The 22,710-nt window shown below is 33.6% G+C and overlaps 3 protein-coding genes and 1 pseudogene across 3 annotated transcripts; 2 read left to right on the forward strand and 2 right to left on the reverse strand.

The window, feature by feature from the left end:
* The first annotated feature begins 38 nt into the window (after positions 1-38).
* On the forward strand, positions 39-1,951 carry LOC114726952 (cytochrome P450 81E8-like). The gene is made up of 2 exons (XM_028913664.1): positions 39-926; positions 1,343-1,951. Exons 1-2 carry the CDS (start codon positions 39-41, stop codon positions 1,949-1,951), a joined length of 1,497 nt encoding a protein of 498 aa, XP_028769497.1.
* Positions 1,952-6,470: 4,519 nt separating this feature from the next.
* Positions 6,471-8,252, reverse strand: LOC114726947 (cytochrome P450 81E8-like; annotated as a pseudogene).
* A 7,538-nt stretch (positions 8,253-15,790) lies between these two features.
* LOC114726948 (cytochrome P450 81E8-like) lies at positions 15,791-16,987 on the forward strand. The gene is made up of 2 exons (XM_028913661.1): positions 15,791-16,423; positions 16,907-16,987. The coding sequence occupies exons 1-2, from the start codon at positions 15,791-15,793 to the stop codon at positions 16,985-16,987; spliced, it is 714 nt and encodes a 237-aa protein (XP_028769494.1).
* A 1,987-nt stretch (positions 16,988-18,974) lies between these two features.
* Positions 18,975-21,759, reverse strand: LOC114726950 (cytochrome P450 81E8-like). The gene is made up of 2 exons (XM_028913663.1): positions 20,866-21,759; positions 18,975-19,704 (listed from the first exon to the last, which is right to left on the reverse strand). The coding sequence occupies exons 1-2, from the start codon at positions 21,757-21,759 to the stop codon at positions 19,096-19,098; spliced, it is 1,503 nt and encodes a 500-aa protein (XP_028769496.1). The 3' UTR covers positions 18,975-19,095.
* Positions 21,760-22,710: the final 951 nt, after the last annotated feature.

Below are 22,710 nucleotides of genomic sequence, written 5' to 3' on the forward strand. Positions count from 1 at the left end.
AACCAAACTTCCTAAAGAGAAAGAAGCGTCAAAAGACCATGAGCTCGTTCTTATTCTATTATTTTCTTCTTCCTCTTGCTTTCCTCTTCACTCTCAAGTTCTTCCTCCAAAACAAAAAGTTCAAAAAAGTACCCCCTGGTCCACCTTCTCTTCCCATTATCGGCAACCTCCACCAACTCAGAAAACCACTGCATCAAGCCTTTCACCGGATTTCTCAACGATATGGCCAAATCATCTCTCTTTGGTTTGGCTCTCGTCTTGTCGTCGTTGTCTCCTCGCCGTCCGCAGTCCAAGAATGCTTCACCAAAAACGACATCGTCCTGGCAAATCGGCCCCGCTTTCTCGTAGGTGAGTATATCTCTTACAACTGCACCACCGTAGTATTCGCTCCCTATGGTGACCACTGGCGCAACCTCCGCCGTATCACGGCGATTGAGGTGCTCTCGACCCACCGTCTCAACAAATTCTCGGAAATGCGAAGAGACGAGATGAAGCGCTTGGTGCAAAAGCTTGCTCAGGACTCACATAAGGAGTTCGCCAAAGTGGAGATGAAATCAAGGTTTTCAGAGATGACCTTCAACACTATAATGAGAATGATTTCAGGTAAAAGGTACTGGGGAGACGACTGTGAGGTAGAGGATGTGGAAAAGGCAAGAAAATTTCGACAAATGATAAAGGACTTGGTGCCACTAGGAGGGGCAAATAACCCTGCTGATTTCTTGCCCATATTGAGGTGGTTTGATTTTGCTCACTTGGAGAGCAGGCTCAAGAGTTTCGCCAAGAGAATCGATGGGTTCTTGCAAGGACTCATTGATGAGCATCGAAATGCAAATCAGAGAGCAAATACTATGATCGATCATCTCTTGAGCCTCCAAGAATCGCAGCCTGAGTACTACACGGATCAAATTATTAAGGGCCTCATTTTGGTAAGTAAAACCGTACCTGTTTCGTCCTTTTTTGTTTTTGGGAATATCTTTTAGTTTCTTTTCTTTGAGATTTGCTCGGAATAGTTAAACCATGGCTACTACTGGAAGTATAGTCAAGGAGGGAAGAATTTGAGAATAATGCTGCAATAACTTGTAAGCGGGACCGTAAAAAGGAAATAAAAATTACAGGATCTATCTTAATGCCGCAATAAATTCTTTTTTTAAAAAAAAATTGGTTATGATAGGATTAAGTACATGAAGAAACGGGATTATTTAATTCAGCGTTTCACTGGATTTTTGAAGTGCAGACCCCACCATTGTAGCAGATTTGCAAAATCTTGATTTTGTGTGAGCATTCATTAAATTTAGTCTAGTTGTAATGATGATTTTTTTTGTGTGTAAATTTTGTTATGTAGGTTATGCTTCTTGCTGGAACGGATACATCAGCTGTGACTTTAGAGTGGGCAATGTCTAGTTTATTGAACAATCCTCATGTGTTAGAAAAAGCAAAGAAAGAAATAGACACATATATAGGGCAAGAACGATTAATAGATGAGCCGGACATCTCGAAACTACCATACCTGCAAAGGATTGTCTCTGAAACACTTCGACTGCATCCAGCTGCACCATTGTTGGTTCCACATGAGGCTTCAGATGATTGCACTATTGCAGGATATAATGTTCCACGAGGCACTATGGTATTAATCAATGCCTGGGCAATTCATAGAGATCCCCAAGTGTGGAGTGATCCTACATGTTTTAAGCCAGAGAGGTTTGAGAAAGAAGGAGAAGCAAACAAGCTGATTCCATTTGGGTTAGGAAGACGAGCATGTCCTGGCTCAGGATTGGCTCAACGAACTGTAGGATTAACTTTGGGATTGTTAATTCAATGCTTTGATTGGAAACGAGCAAGTAAGGAAAAAATTGATATGAGAGAAGGGGGAGGGATCACCATGCCAAAAATTATTCCTCTAGAAGCCATGTGTAGAGCACGCCATCCAATCATTGATGGGCTTTTTTCTTAAAATGCTGTAGATGAAGGCTATGTTAAGGAATTGCATCCATAGGCGTGGGGTTGTGTGTGGGTGGGAGTTTCATGCTATAAAAAGTGCATTTTTAGTAGTTGATATAATTTATTGCAATAAGTGAATGGGGACATCTACATGTATACCAACAATTCCCTTCTAGTTTTTAGTTTTGCATGCTTTGTATGGATACGTTGCTTTGTCGGTTCTTGCATTTGAAATTCTGTTATGAAATTTCATCATGGACTTGTTGAAAAAAGAGATTAATGAGTGATATATTGGCTTATAATTGTAAAAAATGCATCTTAATGCTGCGTTTTTTGCAATTCATAGTGCATTTTAATCCTTGGATGTCTTACCTGATCCATTCAAAGCCTCTTATTCTTCCTCACCTCCTTCTTGATATTTTTTGCTCTAAAAAGTGTTTGGACGAAAACAAAATCATAATTTTAAAAATAATTTTATGTGTATGAAATACGTAAAAGAAATTTTATTTTGACCAAAAGTGTTTGTAAAGAGTATTTTTGGGAGAAACCAAACATCCCCAACCCTCTCGTAACTCTACGTCTCTGTATGCTAGTCTTTCTTTGTCTTGAGACGGAGATAGGAAGAGAATGAATGCTCTTCTACAGATAGCAGGTGGCGGTCCGATTTTACTTATAACCTTAGATTGTTAGAAGCTGGATTGTTGATTTACTTTTGTTTCCCAATATGATACACATTAAAGATCTGAGAGGATAACAAAGTTTGGCATAGTTTTTGTTTGTGTTTTTAACACAAGATCCAAGGTATGACGAAACTATAATAGGGAGAAGCAAACTCTGACATGGTGGCAAAATTTATTTATCCTTTGTCCTTTTATCCAACTTTTCATCCTTTTCCGTGACTTTTGTGAAGATATTATGAGATTTTAAGGGACACAGAGACCACATGGTTAAAAAATTTCGATGTGCACTAGCACCAATGCAGCTTTTGTTTTTGTTTTTGTTGTTTTAATCGAGAGAACAAATAAAATTATGTAACTAGAATGCAAAGTTATTTTCAAAGGTCAAATATTAGTGTCTAATTTTTTTTTGGTCAGAAAATATTAGTGTCTAATTTGAATCATGATAACCATTTCTTATTTATCAGGTAGCTGGAGAAGAAAATCACTACTTCAGATTTACTAATCTAAAATACTGAGATGAATCAAATAAAATAGTGTACTATTATGAAGGTATCTGAGATGATTCTGCCTTTATGATCGAAGTGACTGAAAGTACTAATACATGATCCATGGACTGTGGCAATGTTCTTCTACATTATTGTGGAATTTTCTTTTAGAATTCTAAAGGAGAGACAATGTTCCTTTGCATAGAGTGTTCAAGTGATTAATTTTTTATTAAATGTATGATGTTTATCTATAATTTGTTGGATTTTGAATTCCATAAATATAATTTTTTATTTAATATTATATTCGCTTATTATTATCAATGATTATATTGTCTCGTAAATAAAAACCAAAATAATACCAAATAACTGTATATAATAAAAAATGAAGCCGCTTTATTTTTCATTTTCAAATAAGATGATCTTATTTAATAGTTATTAACAAAGAACTGTCAAGTAATTCTTTCATATTTGGTGGTTTGAAACTATCAAATATAAACAAAAATAAGTCAAATATTAATAATTCTATGGCAGCGAAGGGTGATGGTAAGGAATTTGAAAATGACAGAGATGATAGTAATCAAAGTATTTGAAAACTTCTGTTGACATTGTCTTTTAAGTGTTTGAGATTGGTCATGTTCACTAATTCTATAATGAACTTTATTGAAATTTCTGTTTTGATCATCAGCTCCACCATCTTCAAACTCCTTACCATCACCATTATCTTCTCCAGCTACCTCATAAATAAGAAATCGTCATCGTGGTTCAAACTAGGCACTAATTGACCTTTGAAAATAACTTTATATGCCAGTTATATAATTTTGCTCTTGCGGTTTAAAATAAAACAAAAAAACAAAAGGTGCACTGGTGCATATTGAAATTTTTGGCTGTGTGATATAATATCTTTAAAAAAGGCTGTGGAAAAGAATGAAAAGCTGGAGAAAATGACAAAAGACATCGCCGAACTAAATTTTGTTGCAATATGTCAGTTTGCTTCTTCGCCTAATAAATATAATTGCAATATTTTATTAGGAAAAGAAAAGTAAATCAATCATCTTTCCAACTCAAGACGTACCGGGACTTTGAATTGCTTTGCACCCCCAGCCTTCTTCTGTTTTCTCTAAATCAATCCAAATCATGTTTCCGTCATCTTCCCATTAGTCTATCTCGCTTACATATATTGTTGCCACTTTGTTCTCTAAATTGCGAGGGGCGGGCAAGACTGGATATGTACCAGGGGAAATGATATTTGAATTTCATATAAAGACCTTGAATTTTAGAGCTTTTAAGTTTCAAAGATAGACCAAGGCCCTTTTTAATTTCCTTCATATTTAATATCTTAATTTTTTAATAATTAATAATATTTTTAAAATGAAAAAATTTCTTAAAAAGACACTTAAATAATCCAAATTCTTATTTGGGTAATTAAATTTGTTAAATACCTAATCAAGTCATATGACCTAAAGAGAAATTTTAAAATTTTATAAAACGACTATAATGTCTATTTCATTAGAAATCAAAAGAAAATTCTAAATTAACATGTTCAATTTTACAGTTAACACATTTTAATTGTAAATTAATAACTTTCTGTCTTCATAACACACTTGTAACAAGTCTTTAAATAAAACTTGATCACAATACAATCTTAAAAAATTCATAAGTTTAATTACGTAGTTAACAAGTTTCAGTTCGAAATTAACAGTTTTATGTCCCCATAACACTTGTAGTAAGCTTTTGAATAAAACTTAATCATAATATAACCTTAAAAAGTAACATGTTACATTTCACTATTAATATATTTTAATTCTAAATTAATAATTTTTGTCTTCAATATACACTTTCAATAAATTTTTAAATAAAAAATGATCACAATACAACTTTAAAAATTAACAAGTTCAATTACATAGTCAATACGTTTGAATTTTAAATTACCAATTTAAAAATGATAGAAAATTCTCATTTCCTTAGGTTTCTAATGAAAGAACATTAGAGTCATTTCATAAAATTTTAAAATCCTTTTTCGGGTCATGTGACCTAATTAGGAGTTTGATAAGTTCAATAACCCAAATAAGAATTTGGGTTATTTAAGGGTCTTTTTCAGAGATTTTTCTTTTTAAAATTCTCTAGTAATCAACCTTTATCTTTTTCATTACCCATTTGATTTTTGCGTTACACTTTTGCTATTTTCAAAACTCACTTTTAATTTTTTTCAGTACAAAAAATGACCATTTGAAAATTCAAACATAAGTATTAAAAAAAAAGAAAGATCAAGCATACTGAGTACCAATGGGAGCATTTTTAAGAAAGAAATGCTCCCTAAATCCCTTTTCTATTGAAAACAAATGTTCTGAAGCCAACGAACAAGATTAAACGAGACGCAATTTTCTCGTTTGCTAATGTTGCTGCATATCAGTTGGCGAAAGAAAAACTAGTTAAAGGACTTGGACTTTACTATTTATACAAGAGTTTGATGGAATCAATTTTTAGATTTGGATGAATTTGCTATTGAGTGTCAGTTTGGATTAACCTAATAACAAAAAGTATTCTTGTGCTATAAGATAGAAACTTTGTCTCGTAGAACATAAAGTAATTATTTGAAGAGGTCCCAAATACTCAGGCATAGTTTGGTATGAAGCATTGAAAATAAAGAATTGGAATTGGGATTGAAAAAAATCTATTAAAAGAGTATTAGGTATGAGAGATTGCTTATTATATGAGATTAAAGAAACCCATATATGTGGGATTGAGGAATATCATGGAGGAAAGTGATATTTTCTAATTCTACTTCATGGTTTGCCTAATCCCATGTAACAAGTAATTGTTCATGTTAAAGACTTTTTTAGTGACTTTTTTCAATTACAATTCTAGTCTTTATCTCTCATTTTTAATGTTTCGTATCAAATAGGACAACAAAGTCCACTACTACTATGACACAGTCTTTTTATCTCTGTTTTGACTGACTTTTTATTTTTGTTTTGGTTTGACATAAAAAGAAAAAACGTAATAAGTACTTCATATTTTTTACTTCTACTTTAAACAAACGTGAAAAATGGTACTTTTTCTTCATCTCTATCTTATATCTAATAACTTGAAATCTCAGTCGATAGAAACAATAACAAAAGCAAAGAACATAAGGTGAGAACCAGCGGGTTGACTACTTGAAACGCTTACCATAGCTTAAACAAATCAAAGGAGATCCTCATTATTGCCGCGATCAAGGAAGATGATATACACGGTTACAATTTATTAGAGAATCCTGTCCTCATGCTTTTTTGAGGGCCAATGAGTATTAAGAACTAATCAATCCATTGCCTCTGAGGACAATGACAACCGGGCAAGGGACCTTTAAATAGCTATCCTCCATAACGTTTTAAGAAAGAAGTGTATCAATTATTGGATGGCGTGCTCTACACATGACCTCTAATGGAATAATTTTTGGCATGGTGGCTCCTGCTCCTTCTGTCATATCAATTTCTTCCTCGCTTACTCGTTTCCATTCAAAGCATTGAATCAACAATCCCAAAGTTAATCCCACTGTTCGTTGAGCTAAACCTGCTCCAGGACATGCTCGTCTTCCCAACCCAAATGTAATTAGCTTGTTTGCTTCTCCTTCCTTCTCAAACCTCTCTGGCTCAAAACTTGTAGGAGCACTCCACACTTGGGGATCTCTATGGATTGCCCAAGCATTGATTAATACCATAGTGCCACGTGGAACATTATATCCTGCAATGGTGCAATCATCTGAAGCCTCGTGTGGAACCAACATTGGAGCTGCAGGATGCAATCGAAATGTTTCAAAGATAATGCTTTGCAGGTATGGTGGTTTTGAGATGTCTGGCTCATCTATTAATCTCTCTTGCCCTATATGTGTCTATTTCTTTCTTTGCCTTTTCCAACACATGAGGATTGTTTAATAAACTCGACATTGCCCATTCTAAAGTCGTGGCCGATGTATCCGTTCCAGCAAGAAGCATGACCTACATGTCAAAATTGGCGAAGTAAAATCAATTTCAAAATAGTGCTTTTTTGGAAAACCCCCATAGCAGCAGCATTCAAATCCTATCATTATTTTTCCTTTTTGCAGTTCTGCTAGGAATTTATTGCAGCATTCTCAAATTCTTCCATCATTAACTCTACATCTACTATCCGCAAGCTTAACATACGTTACAAGCACACCTCAAAGAGAAGATCAACAAATTAAAAGATTTCACAAAAGCAAAAAGCACAAAAAAAAAAAAAAACAGTTTTAACTACTTACCAAAGCGAGGCCCTTGATAATTTGATCTGTGTAGTACTCAGGCTGTAATTCTTGAAAACTTAAAAGATGATCTATCATAGTATTTGCTCTCTGCTTTGAATTTCGATGCTCATCAATGAGTCCTTGCATGAACCCATCACATCTCTTGGCGAAACTCTTGAGCCTCTTCTCCACGTGATCATAATCAAACCACCTCAATATGGGCAGGAAGTCTGCAGGATTATTTGCTCCTCCAAGTGTCACCAACTCCTTTATCATCTCTCCAAACTTTCTTGCTTCTTCCACGTCCCCAACTTCATGGTCATCTACCCAATACCTCTTACCTGAAATCATTCGCATCATAGTGTTGAACATCATCTCTGAAAACCTTGGCTTCATCTCCACTTTCGCAAACTCGTTACATGATTCTTGAGCAAGCTTTTGCACCAGGCGCTTCATCTCGTCTCTTCTCATTTCCAAGAATTTGTTGAGACGGTGGTTGGAGAGCACCTCAACAGCCGTGATGCGGCGGAGTTTGCGCCAGTGGTCACCGTAAGGAGCGAACACTAAGCCGGTGTAATTGTAGGAAAGATACTTACCGAGGAGAAAGCGGGGCCGGTTTGCCAGGACGATATCGTTTTTGGTGAAGCACTCTTGGACTGCAGAAGGCGACGAGACAAGGACCACGAGACGAGAGCCAAACCAAAGAGAAACAATTTGGCCATAACGTTGAGAAATCCGATGAAAGGCGTGATGAAGTGGTTTTTTCAGTTGGTGGAGGTTGCCGACAATGGGAAGAGAAGGTGGACCAGGTGGGATGTTTTTGTACTTCTTATTATTTTGAACGAAGAGCTTGAGAGTGAAGAAGAAAGCAAGAAAAAGAAGGAAATAATAGAATAAGAAGATGATCATCATTGTTTGGTACTTTTCTTCGGATGAGTCATGGAGACAAGTATGTTCGTGGCTGTTATATATTATAAGAAGACCTTGTGTAGCGTATGATCTTGAACAATGTTTGCATTAATAAAATATTGTAAAGGATTTGTTCCCCGATTTCCAATTACGTCATTCAATACGTAATATTCGTTTACTTTTGTTTTTCTTGTTGCTCACTCGATGCTTCTCACTGTATTATGTTGATATTCATGTGGGAGATAATACTTATCACCTTAAAAATCAAATTCTGCAATCTCCCTTGTGTTTAGTATGTACGTATTATATCACGTCTGCATTGACCCCCGCAGCGTTCATACATATCGACATTGCCAAACACTTAGCAAATTTTCACACAAATAGTAAGACACACAAACGCACCAGAACAGTTAATTATTAGATAAAGCTTCACGTTCTTTTTCCTTCCGCCCTTGCGCCTTAAATTGCTGTAGATTATGTGCTTATTGGTTATGCATGGATTAGATAAAATAATAGATACCACTCCGGTCATAAGGAAGAGAGGAAAGAAATTCGTTTGGCTGGGTAAAATAGTAGGATTTGAGCCATGAAGACACAACGTGGTAATGTGTGTGCGTGTATGTGTTGGGTTTGATCTTATTTAATGTTTTGATTGATGATAGACATATAGAGGATCCCATTCCCAAGTTCCATTACCTCATATACAGCATATAATAATAACTGCACCAATATTCATCTTCGGTTAATACCTATCACCTAACCAATTCAAAAGTGAAGATTAAGGGGAAATTACTGTGTACTCTCATGGAATTAGAGACCAAAAAAATGGGTCGAATCTATCATGTCGGCCAATTTAAACCCAAGCATATCAATGGCTAGGCTTTCAAGAAAACATGATTTTAGGCCAAATGGGCTTTAGGCCTGACCCGGTTAACCCTGAAGCTTGTCAAGATCCAGCCTGTTTAAACCTGAATATATATTATAATTGTTTGAGGTATTTTTAATCATTTTGATAATTATATTTGTTTATTTTTTATTAGGTTGTATTCACTTAAAATCATTTTAATCCTTTATAAAATTACATGATCTAACATGATGCAACATATATCAATAATGATTTTGTTAATTTGACACTTTAATGTGCTAATATATATTATTTAAATTAAAAAATAAGTTGCTTTGAATTTTAAATAATGATTTGATTTATATTTTATGCGTTATTAAGTTGCCAACATTCATCACCCCTCCTATCTAGATTTAGGTGGGTAGGATATCGCTTGAGAGAGGACCAAAGCTTTAGGCTTCGGCTTATCTAAAAGGAGTATGGGTTGAACCATGTAAATGCAAAGTTTGCCATGAATGTGTGTCCTCTTGATGATTTAAATTAGGATTTCATTTGTATATAGGTAGATTAATGAATTGATACTCCGTTTCTGAGTATATTTTAGATGAATATGGCATGTTGGTACTCCGTGTGTGTATATATTTATATTGAAATGAAATTTCAGCACCCTCACCTTAATATAAGGATATATGAACATGAGATGGGCAGTTGTAAATTTCAGGAAAATCCCTTGGCAAAAGCTCTTCGCTCATGTGTGCTCGGGCATATGAAAGGATACTTAGTATTACCTCATGTACTTATGAGAACTAGTTAATTAATTTAAGTAGATTAAAAATTAATTTAGTTATTTGTAATAAATAGGTGTTGTCTTTTATAAAATACTCTTACTAATTACATGTATTAGTTAGAACTATATTTGATAAAATATTTAACATGCACAACTACTTCAAGGACTACCATAAAAAAAAAAAAAGATAAATATTGATTAGAGAATTATTGAGAAGCTTCAATCTCTTAAAAACATCCTCGACCCATCCTATACTGACTCTCTAAATATGAATTCCTCCTCAAAAAAGTTGGTTGAGATTGGGCAGTAGGTGTGTTAGAATGATGAAGCTACCCGCTCTGAGACAATGAGGCAGTTTGAAAACTTTGTTTTGTTAAAAAACGAGGATACACTCCCCATATATTGCTGCGGAAATTATGGGAATCAATGAAGGAATGCACCTAAGTTGGAATCACAATTACCGAAAAGAAATTGTCTCTAGCCACTGTGCAGAAGCATTGCAATTTATTAATAGCAACCTAACTCACCGTCATCCTCTCAATGGCTGGATCAAATGTATTCACAACCTCCTAACATGTGACAAGACTTTTGCCTTCGATTCTTTGGCCGGCCAAGGTTATCAAATGGATGTTATGAAACTGTCATTATAAATGTTGCTCCTGTGGAATACAAAGCCATTCTCGCCTTAGAAAATTGTATTCCTAGGCTCTCTTTAGGAAGCTAGACTCTAAATATTTTCACGCCGTCTTTTATTCCAATAATAATAATAAGACGTAAACATGCACATTTTCACTTTTGAAATGACCAAAGTTCGAAGTGTGCGTACGCGCACACATATATAGAAACTGACAAATTATTAAGGGTGATAATATGGACCAACCAACAAAAGGTTAAGTCGCGCGGGTTGACAAGGCCCATGTAATAACGGGTTGGCTTCTCGTCATGGTGGGTTGCCAACTTGCCAACTATTATTTTTTTAAAAAAAATAATTTTGTCATTTTTAAATATTTTTTCTTATACAATGTAAATAAAATATAATGAAATTTTTATTTTTTTTCCTTTAAGTATTTGATTGAAAACACCAAATAAATGATAATGGTTTTTTTTTTAATTTTTTAGATAGGATATAAAATATAATAATATAATTATAATAAGTAATAAAATCAAAAAAATACCAAAAAAATAAACGCAGGTTAATCTGCGGGTTGGTGAGCTAACTTGCGGTAAGTTATGGGTTAAACAATGCGGGTTAAAAATTTTATTTGCTGGCCAACCCATCTTTTTTGGTGGGTTGGCGGGTTGGACCCGCAGGTCCAACTCATATTACCAGCTCTACAAATTATAGTAACTTTAAGGCAATTGTGGTCAAATATGAATAATCTAAACCCGATTTAAATGGTTTATATTTAACATTTTTAATTTTTAAATAATAATTAAAAGATTATTTTTATTTCAAATTCTATATCTATTAAAAATAAAAACATATTAAAAATATAAACATTAGGTAACATTAAATTAAATCTGACTTTCCAGTTTTAATTTGGATGGTTAGAATAGTGCTCATCAATTTAATTTCTTGGAGCATGAGTAGCATAATGCACTTTTTCGCCCCTTTTTTTAACTGATTAGGTGTGTTGCTCGAACATGATAAATTAAATATCAATATGGCCAAGTTTAACCTCTTAACTGATAAGCAGGCCGGAAATAGAACTCTAACAAACATTTATTTATGAATTGACGAATTGAATGATTGTTTAATTATATATTGAGAGAAATTTTTTATAGTGTTGATAAAAATGCCTAACATTATATCTGTTAAAACAAAATAATCGTTTAATCTTTATAATTTTGATTTAATTAAAATTGAGTCCCTAACTTTTGATTTTGCGCAATTTAATTTCACTAAATTTAAATCATTTAAAATATTAATTCTTATATTTTAGAAAATATTATAAAAACTAAACTATTTCTTCGACATTATTAAAGATTTAATCATTTAGAATTGAAAAGATTGTATTGAGTTAAAAATTAGGAGAATTGGTACAAAATTTTAGATAAGAAGCATAATTATGAAAAAAAATCTCAATAACAACATAAAAGTTTATAATAATAAGTTCTAGAGAAAATTACAAATAAAGACTTTTAAATATGTAAAATTATGATTTGGGACCTTTAATGTGGAAAATAACAAATAAGGACCCGATCTCAAATTGTAAATATAAAACCTTGGTGAAACGTCTGAAATGCCCCTCAGTCAAATAACAAGTTGACTAGGAAAAATGACAAATTTACTTTAACAAATGACAATTTCAGTGGACCAAATCACAACTTGACTGAGGTTATGCAAAATAACAAGTTGACTATGAAAATTGACAAGTTCATTTTAGCGAATAACAATTTCAGTAAGCCAAATCACATTTTATTTGAGGGGTATTTCAGACATTTCACTAAGATTTTATATTTACAATTTGAGATCGAGTCCTTATTTGCAATTTTCTCTAAGTTCTAAGTTGATAATTATTTTTTCAAAAAAAAAATTTAAAGACTTAACTTATTTTAATCCAAGTAGCAAAAATATTTGGCATTATTCGTGAGATTTGTGTCAATTGTGGGGGACCCAGTTTGAACAGAGCACGTGATAGGGTGATATATAGGCACTGGGTAGTCTGCCCTGCTTTCAGACAAGATAAGACCCTTGTCAAAATCTACATCAAAATAACGCGGCGCAAACCAAAACGACATAATTCCAAGAAATAGACAAATTTTGCCGACCCTCAAGAGCCTTTAGCTCCTCGCCACGCCACGACACGACAAAAGTCGAAGAAGAGTTCATCTCTATATTCTAACAACCAATCCACCAGATCCATGTTCACGAGCGCAATCAGTATTTGTAGGAATGAGCAACTAAACTTATCAAAATTTGTTTTGTTCAGATTGAATTCTTTTTATGGTTAAATTTCATTCAATTGCTACTGTAGACAATTAATATTAGTCCATTCACAAAAAATTCTAAAATTTATCAAAATTCAAAATTTGACGATTTACAATAAAAGTTAAGCAATTTGCAACTAAAATTTAATGATTTATAAAAAATATATAACAAAATTCACAACCCCAAAATACTATTGTTTTGGTATAAGTGAACAATTCAAACAACAAAAATTCAATGATTTGTAAGAAATATAAGAAAATTAACAACTCCAAAATAAAACAAGGGTATTTTTATCTTTTCAATCATAAAATTTTGGTCCTTGGGAGTGCAATGAAATTTTAGAATTTTTGAGAGTTGACTAATATTAATTATCTAGTGAGAGGTTAAATGAAATTTTTTGTTTTATTTTTTTAAAACAATTATCTTAGTGGATATAGAATCTAAAATAAAGATAATCTCTTAATTATTTTCTTAAAAAATAATTTTTTACTTAAAAATAATTTATTAAAAATATTAAATCTCTACTGTCCAGATCAGATCTAGATGGTCTAAAGTGCTTATTGAGTGATGAGCACAATTCAAATTTGTGTTCTCCTTACGGGATAAGATCCCTTACCATCTCAACCAATAACTTGTTAGTAAATTTAACCTTAATTTAACTAAGGAGCAATAATAAACACATACTCCTCCCGATCCTATGTCCTAAATACACATGAGTTAGTTAAAAAATTTACTTTAATTGTAAATATAAGATTTTAATTCATTTTGCCTTAAATTTGTAATTTTTTTTATGAATTCTACTTATTGATTACACCTATTAAAAAAAATTTCAATTAAAGGTAGAGTTTTCAATGAAGATGATTAAACTAGTATTATAAAAAAAATAACATTTACAAATAATTAATTCATATTAATTTTATTTTATATTTATAAATTAATTAACTAGTTCATGTATTAAAAAGAAAAAAGTATATATAATATATATGTGTATCAAATGAAGTAACTTGAACTTCTGATTTTTGTAGGACATTCCTTAGATCTAAGATTAATGGAAGCATTTACTTAGATACTACTTTCGATCTTAAATATAATAGCTAATTGAATATTTAATTTGATTCTAAATATAAGATTTCAATCTGTTTTGTTTTTTATATTCATTCATTTTTTCAAAGTAATGCCCATAATGATTGCACATATTCAAAGTTTTCATTATATTACATATGACTAATAAAGATATTTTGATAAAGATAATACTAATTTATTATAAATAATTAATTGAACTAATTTTTTAAATATTGCAAATTAGTTATACTTAGTATTGCGTAAGCTCAAACGAGACACAAGCAGCCGTAAATATCACATGTATTCTTTGACCCAAACCCGTTCCTATCACTAAACTTCCCAAAAGAAGGTATCGAAAAATCATGAGCTCCTTCTTATTCCATTATTTCCTTCTTTCTCTTGCTTTCTTCTTCACTCCCAAGCTCCTCCTTCAAAATAAGAAGCAGTGTTTTAAAAGCCGGACCGGATATCAAACCGGAAAGATCAACGGGTCATGGTTCAAACGGTCAGATCGGTTGAACCGTCTGGTCAGACTGGTAACATAATAATTAAATAAAAATAATATTATATAAACATATGATAACATATGTGTGTAAAAAAATAAAAAATCAAATTGTTAGATAATTTGAAAATATAAGTATATAGTTCAATTTCATCATTTTAGTAGCAATTCAACCCATCATAGTTAAAATATTATCAATGTTACGCTAATTAATTTTAATATAAATGAAAACTGATTCTAATTTATCTTTAAATAAACCAAGAATTAGTTTACAATTTATTTAATGTCACTTTTGTAATTGTGATGAAATATATAAAAAAATGTCTTTAAAAAATTATTCAGAAAAAATAGTTAAAAAAAGAGAGATGAAAATATATAATGTAAACTAAGGTGATTAAATAGTTATCTATTTGTTAAAAAAATAGTAATTTAAGAAGTCAAAGAATAAAAAAAAGTTGATGACTTGGAAAATAATAATCATCATCATCAAATATACGTTTATTATTTTTGCCAACTATAAAATATGCATTTATAATTACGTTGAGATTTGTTACATGACATGTTTTATATTTAAAAAATACTCATAAAAAATAAAAATCAAAAGTAAAATGTGTAAAGTCTTGTCAATACGCGTTTTACCACAAGTCTGCAACATTTAAAGTTATCTTCCCTTCCCTATGTGAGCCGATCAGACACTTTCCCCTAAGCAGTTGAGCTGTCCACTTTCTGCAACTATTTTCTTCTTCACTCCCACAATGTCGACTACTGAATTTCGCAAGGTCTAAAACGGCATGGATGGAGGTTGCAACTTGCATCTATGGAGAAAGAAGGAAAAGAAAATGTTATTGGTAAATTTTATTAATTTTTGTTCTTCGATTTTATTATCATCTCCATCCTCTTTTCTTTTTCCTTCTTCATCGTTGTAATTTTTGCCATAACACCACCACGAACCCATGGAGAAAGACGAACAAGGGAAAAAATGAGTTGGCTTGACGGTAGAAAAAAGACGAAGCAAGTGGTGAGCAACAGAAATTTCAGACTCGTTTGGTTTTCTTGAAACCGTTCCGGCTTCCGGCTTTAATCCGGATTCCGGCTCAAATGCCGGCTCAGGACGGCCTAAAGCGGTCCAATCCTTTGAACGGTTAAAACATCCCAACCGAACCGGGAAGATGAACGGGTGAAGGTTGGACCGGTCTGACCGTCCGGTCCGGTCCGGCTTTCAAACCATTGATAAGAAGCTCAAAAACATCCCACCTGGTCCACCTTCTGTTCCCTTTATCGCCAATCTCCACCAACTGAAAAAGCCACTTCATCGTGCCCCTCACCGGATTTCTCAACGTTATGGCCAAATCATTTCTCTTTGGTTTGGCTCTCGTCTTGTCGTCGTTGTCTCGTCGCCGTCCGCAGTCCAAGAATGCTTCAACAAAAACGACATCGTCCTGGCGAATCGGCCCCGCTTTCTTACCGGACAGTATGTTTCTTACAACTGCACCATCATAGACTTCGCTCCATATGGCGACCACTGGCGCAACCTCCGTCGCATTACGGTAGTCGAGATGCTCTCGAGCCACCGTCTAAACGCATTCTTGGAAATGCGAAGAGACGCGAGATGAAGCGCCTGGTGCAAAAGCTTGCTCGAGACTCACATAAAGAGTTCACCAAAGTGGAGATGAAATCAAGATTCTCCGAGATAAGCTTCAACGCTCTCATGAAAATGATTTTGGGGAAAAGGTATTGGACAGACGACAATGAGGTTGGGGATGTGGAAGAGGGAAGAAAATTTCAAGGGATTATGCATGAGTTTGTGCCAATAGCAGGGGCAAATAACGCTGCAGACTACTTGCCCATATTGAGGTGGTTTGATTATGATCACTTGGAAAGCAGGCTCAAGAGTATGGCCAAGGGAATAGACGGGTCCCTGCAAGGGCTCATTGATGAGCATCGAAATGCAAAGCACAAAGCAAACTCTATGATCGATCATCTTCTGAGTCTCCAAGAATCACAACCTGAGTACCATAGAGATCAGATTATTGAGGGCCTCATATGGGTAAGAAATATTCATTCAATGCTTAAGGTAAGATTTACTTAACTGATTTGAGTAGATTAAGAAAACTAAATTAACTACTTAATTCTAACAAATGTGATATCTTTTAGTTTCTTTTCTTTGAGATGTGCTTGAAACCTGGAAGAATTCGAGAATGCTGCAATAACTTCTTAACAGAACAGTGAAAATGAAAAAAAAAAATTATAGGATCTAAATGCTGTTCAAATATTATTTTGCTTATGATAGGATTAAATACATGAAGAAAAGGAATTATTTCAAGATTTGATTGGATTTTGGAAGTGTAGATCCATTTCGAAGCTTTTTTTTTTCCCAGCAAAGGACAATTGCTAAGCTACAAATCTTTATATCAGCCGCAAAAGTCATCGTATTATTAATAAAATGTAGTAACTGTAAAATCCTGATTGTGTGAGCATTCACTAAATTAAGTCTAATTTTTTATGTTGTTTTGTTAATTTTTTCCTGTAGGTTATGCTTCTGGCTGGAACGGATACATCAACTGTGACTTTAGAATGGACAATGTCTTCTCTATTAAACAATCCTGAGTGACAAAACTCGATTACTATATGAACTTATCACTATATTATCTATATAAAAAAAGGGAGGGGTTTTAAGCTCAAGCTTTTCCTGTTAGTTTAAACTATTACAACTTAGGTAGCAAAAGGTTTTTTATATTATTAAATGGCTTTTACAAATTCTTAGAGTTTAAGGAAAATGGCAGTGACATTAATTCGGTATTACGAGACTAAGGACAGATCATATTACAAAGTTTAATAAATAGGAGTAGATTATACTTTTGGGAGCACAATAAGTGCATGAATAATATCCCATAATGGTTATAACAATATTTTTACGGCTTTTTATATTAATTAAACTACTTTCTTGTGTTAGGATGCTTAATTAGGATGTTACTGTAGGATGTTATATAAACTTGTTATCACTGTTTTCACTCTTACAATTGTGGATTATTTAGATGGAAAGTGACATATGATTTGGTTATGTTAAATGGCTGTCACTGTTGTTAGACTGCTGTCTATTTTGATTTTGCACGTGTTTTTTACAACTGCAAGTTACATAAAAATTGCCAATATAAAAAATTCACAATTTATTTTAAAAATATATATATTTTTGTCTATCCCAGCTAGAACAGACGAAAATATAGTACCCTATTTTGGTCTGTTCTTGGCTTCCGGCTAAAACAAACAAAAATAGACACCTTATATTTGTCCTAGAAAAGATGAAAATAGATGCACTATATTCATTTATTCTTCCTAGCAAACAATATTTTCGTTTGTTAAGAACTTTAGCCCAATTATTAACTATGCATATTTTCCCATCATAAGCACTTCCAAGTATGCATTAATTCACCAAAAAATTATAACAACTAAAGAAAAATGTGTTGAAATAATATGAATTTTGTAAGCTTAACAACAAGCTATCATATAACTTTTGGGAAAGTCCAACTTATAGTAAAGGTTCTGCAGAAAATTTTATAAATGCTTAATAATTTGATGGTAAGAAATATGCTTATATATATATATATAAATATTTGCCAACAATATGTTTATATGTATGAATTATAAATGGTATATACATGCTTAAAGTTATTATAATATAATAGTCATGATATTATAAATGGTAGTATAACTATCAAGTTAAATGAATTCATTTATCGATGTCAGTTCCCTAACACCGTAATATCTATTTTTTCTCCTACTCCAATTTCTACTATATCTCTTATGCAGTAGCAGAAATGCATTTTTAATTGACGACGAATATAATATTTTGTACTAGTGCTGGTCTACCTTAAATTTTTAGGACGTGACACTATCCGTCCATGGAACTCTACCTATCGCTTCGTCTTTCACCACCAATGAATGGGATTTTGGCCATACATAGCATGGTCTGTAGCTTCACCGAAGAACAAACCCTCCAAAGCCATCGCAGCTACCGAAGCAAGAGATGGAAGATGAGAACGGACCGGAAGTGACAATGGTTAATGGAGAATGAAATGGAGGTGGTGGTCGGAGAGAAGAAATCAGAGGTGAGAAGCGGTGAGAGAGCCAATGGAGATTGATGTTGTGATTACTGACTAATAGTAAAACTGATACTTAATAGGCATTCCATGCTCTTTCAAACGGTGTTTTGATGCTCTAGGTAGCTTCAAGTGGAATCCTAGATTAACTCATTCACCTGTGGGATATGTCTCCTACACAGCTTTTGAAGGGATGTGCTCTCTTGATTGGGTTACAAAACCCCCATCCCTGCTTAACCTTTTCCAGGTGGCTCGGAGTTGCTTGGATTGTCCTCTTTCTTTTGCTTTTTCTGTGCTACCCTTGTTCATGGTTTTGTATTTCGACTTGGTTCTGTCTGCTCATATCTTGGGCTGCATTAATTTTTGTTTTGCTTCCTTTCTTGAATTCTATGTACTTCCAAACTTGAGTTTTAATACTATATTACTGTGGTTTGTGCAGGGAAAAAAAAAGAAAGAAAACAGAACTAGAAGGAAATTATTCTTGTACATGTAGATATTCCCATCGCTTATTGCAATAGATTGTAACAAATACTAAAAATGAACCATTTATATAGCATGAAACTCCTACTATTCCAAGCCTTTGGATACATAATTCCTCAACTTGGTTATCCTGGATAACCTTTTAAGAAAGAAGCATGTTAATGATTGGATGGCGTGCTCTACACATGGCCTCTAAAGGAATAACTTTTGGCATGGTGGCTCCTGCTCCTTCTGTCATGTCAATTTCTTCCTCACTTACCCGTTTCCATTCAAAGCATTGAATCAATAATCCCAAAGTCAAGCTCACTGTTCGTTGGGCTAAACTTTCTCCAGGACAAGCTCGTCTTCCCAACCCAAATGTAATTAGCTTGTTTGCTTCTCCTTCTTTCTCAAACCTCTCTGGCTTAAAACTCGTTGGATCACTCCATAACTGGGGATCTCTATGGTTAGCCCAAGCATTGATTAACACAATAGTTCCACGAGGAACATTATATCCTGAAATGGTGCAATCATTCGAAGCCTCATGTGCAATCAACAATGGTAGGGCAGGATGCAATCGAAGTGTTTCAGAGACAATGTTTTGCAGGTATGGAAGTTTTGAGATTTCTGGCTCATCTATTAATCGTTCTTGCCCTATATGTGTGTCTATTTCTTTCTTTGCTTTTTCCAACACATGAGGATTGTTTAATAAACTTGACATTGCCCATTCTAAAGTCACAGATGAAGTATCCGTTCCAGCAAAAACCATGACCTATAAGTCAAAATTAACAAAGTAATCAAAATCAGGGAATACAAATTTTATAATCAACTTTTAGAGTAAATTGAGTAAGTGGTCACATTACGATTTTAATGTATATAGTATATTTTGCGCTATGCTGCAATAAAAGGAGAAGGCAAATTCTTAATTAAAAGCTAAGTGATCTAAAGTACATGTTCTGCTTGACCATAAAAAAAAAAAAAAGTACATGTTCTGCGAGATCAATATCAAATTGTGCGATGATTTCTATCTGGGCTTTTTGTGTGTGTGTGTACAAAGACATAATGTTGTAGAGTTTTGCACTGCTCATAATGTACAGTTATGCAATTCCCTTTTTATCCTGGGGTCCATCTGTATTTCCAAAATCGAATTAAATACTCTCCCACACCCACTGTCTATCTCGATAGATATTTCCCTTTTCCTATTTACTTAATCCTTTCACAATATATGTACTGGCCAAAAAAACCTTTCACGAGATATATTAATTAAAAATGTACAAATAACATGTTTAACCTTTGAAACTTAATAACAAATCCCCCTAAACTATCAGGTCTATGCAAATAACTTCAAACTAATCAAAGAAAACTCTATTCTTCTTGTCCTATTTATAAATATTTACTTCCAACATGTTTCATATGGACTAAAGAAAACTCCAACCTTTATTAACTCATTTAAAATTCAACAACTTTTCAACTTGTGTAAATATATATTATACCTCATGTAAATAAAGTTAATAATAATAAATAAAAGATAAAATTATATATCTGTATAAAAAAAATTTCTTAGTGCCCTATAAAGAGGACAAAAAATATCTTCTTTCTTTGCCCATTAAATAGGACTAGATGAGTGCTTTTTTATGCATATATAACCTCTCAAACTTGGAATTATATGCATACAAACCCATAAATTTTAGTTGATTTGCAAATAAATAACAAATAAAGTTAATGGTATGGAAATTATATGCATGAATGCAAAATTTCAGGGAGATTCATTATAAGGTGTTAAAGGTTAGGGAGGTTATTTACATATGACATAAACTTTTAAGTTATCAACTTCAACATAGGTTGCATGCAAGCACATCTTAATAAAATGTAATCAAAAGATATCTAACTGCGTGCAATAAAAAAGGTAAAAGCATTCTTTACTTTCACTTACCAATATGAGGCCTTTAATAATCTGATCCGTATAGTACTCAGGCTGTGATTCTTGGAGACTCAAGAGATGATCGATCATAGTATTTGCTCTCTGCTTTGCGCGTCGATGCTCATCAATGAGTCCTTGAGAGAACCCATCGGCTCTCTTGGCCAAACCCTTGAGCTTCTTCTCCAAGTGACCAAAATCAAACCACCAAAGTATGGGCAAGAAATCTGCGCTGTTATTTACCCCTCCTAGCGACACCAATTCCTTTATAATCTGTCGAATCTTTCTGGCCTCTTCCACATCCCCAACCTCGTTGTCGTCTCCCCAATACCTTTTGCCAGAAATCATTCTCATTATAATGTTGAAAGTCAACTCTGAAAATCTTGATTTCATCTCCACTTTGAGGAATTGATCCTTGTGTACTGATTCTTGAGCAAGCTTTTGAACCAGCCGCTTCACCTCCTCTCTTCGCATTTCCAAGAATTTGTTGAGACGGTAGTTCGAGAGCACCTCAAGCGCTGTGACGCGGCGGAGGTTGCGCCAATGGTCGCCATAGGGAGCCAACGTTAAGGTGGTGCAGTTGTAGGCAACATACTCTCCGATGAGAAACCGGGGGCGATTTGCCAGGACGATGTCGTTTTTGGTGAAGCATTCTTGGACTGCGGACTGCGATGAGACAATGACAAAGAGGCGAGAGCCAAACCAAAGAGAAAAGACTTCACCATAACTTTGAGAAATCCTGTGTAAGGCTTGATGGAGTGGCTTTTCTAGTTGGTGAAGATTGCCGAGTATGGGAAGAGAAGGTGGGCCAGGTGGGATGTTTGTGAACTTCTTATTTTGAAGAAGGAGCTTGAGAGCAAAGAAGAAAGCAAGAGAAAGAAGGGAATAATAGAACAAGAAGGTGATCATTATTCTTAGGTAGTTCCCTTTTGTTGAGTACTTAATGGATTTGAGTCATGGAGACGTGTGTGTTGGTATTATATATAGAGCGGCTTTGCATTTGAGCTCACTTAATGCTTTCAATTAATCTTAAGGATACATGTCGTTCAAGACCCAAAAGTTCCAGCTAACTTCAGTCACTGATATATGAGCCAGTGTGAGATTTAGATTTAATCTTAAATATAAGATGTTATTTCATTTTTTATCTCATATTTATTATTTTCCTCCAAACTAATTTACCTAATTTATATATTCAAATATAAAATAATATTGTTATATGAAAATATCTTAGAAAGACGATATGATATTTATTTGGGTTCTTTAAATTAGTTATATTTGTTTAGTGCTCTCCTCTCAATTCTTGTCCTGGCTCGACGACTTGGTGATTGGCGGTTGAGAGTAAGCAAAATTTGTCTATTTCTTGTAGTTGTGTCGTTTTCGTTGCCTCTGCGTTATTGAATGTAGATTTTGTCTGAAAGTAGTGCAGACTGCATATGTACTATCACCTGTCATCACGAGCTGATGCTAACACATTGGCCACCGACAATTCACCTGATTCTCAACAATGCCAAATATTTATGCAAATTTTCTCAACATTTAGATTGATTTAGTCTTGTGATAAATGCTTCTAAGTCTTTGGCCACTATTTAAATTGATTTGGTCATTGATTGCGTTATACTTGAGAGAGATAATCTAGGTGTAGAAATTGAATAAAATCATTCTTGACTTGAAATTAAATTTACTTATTGAATGGATAGTTCTGTTAGTAAAATAGAGATGTTTTTATTAACCTTGCATTGTCACCCTAAGGTTGTTGCTATTGAATTTATTAGTTGTATTAAGAGATTGTGCAATTTGATGAGAGTATATAAACATGATTCCAATTTGAGAGAGCTTTTTCAAGTGCTCTTAATCTTAAAC

The sequence above is a fragment of the Neltuma alba genome, unplaced genomic scaffold, assembly GCF_004799145.2.
Source record: "Neltuma alba isolate B1F8T4 unplaced genomic scaffold, ASM479914v2 tig00012415_pilon, whole genome shotgun sequence".
NCBI lineage: Eukaryota > Viridiplantae > Streptophyta > Magnoliopsida > Fabales > Fabaceae > Neltuma > Neltuma alba.

Excerpts from the sequence above, each read along its gene's own strand:
- LOC114726952 (XM_028913664.1), top strand. The coding sequence starts at position 39 with ATGAGCTCGTTCTTATTCTATTATTTTCTTCTTCCTCTTGCTTTCCTC. Across the intron at positions 927-1,342 it reads TTATTAAGGGCCTCATTTTG|GTTATGCTTCTTGCTGGAAC; the intron begins GTAAGTAAAACC and ends TTTGTTATGTAG.
- LOC114726948 (XM_028913661.1), top strand. The coding sequence starts at position 15,791 with ATGCTTCAACAAAAACGACATCGTCCTGGCGAATCGGCCCCGCTTTCT. Across the intron at positions 16,424-16,906 it reads TTATTGAGGGCCTCATATGG|GTTATGCTTCTGGCTGGAAC; the intron begins GTAAGAAATATT and ends TTTTTCCTGTAG.
- LOC114726950 (XM_028913663.1), bottom strand. The coding sequence starts at position 21,759 with ATGATCACCTTCTTGTTCTATTATTCCCTTCTTTCTCTTGCTTTCTTC. Across the intron at positions 19,705-20,865 it reads TTATTAAAGGCCTCATATTG|GTCATGGTTTTTGCTGGAAC; the intron begins GTAAGTGAAAGT and ends TTTGACTTATAG.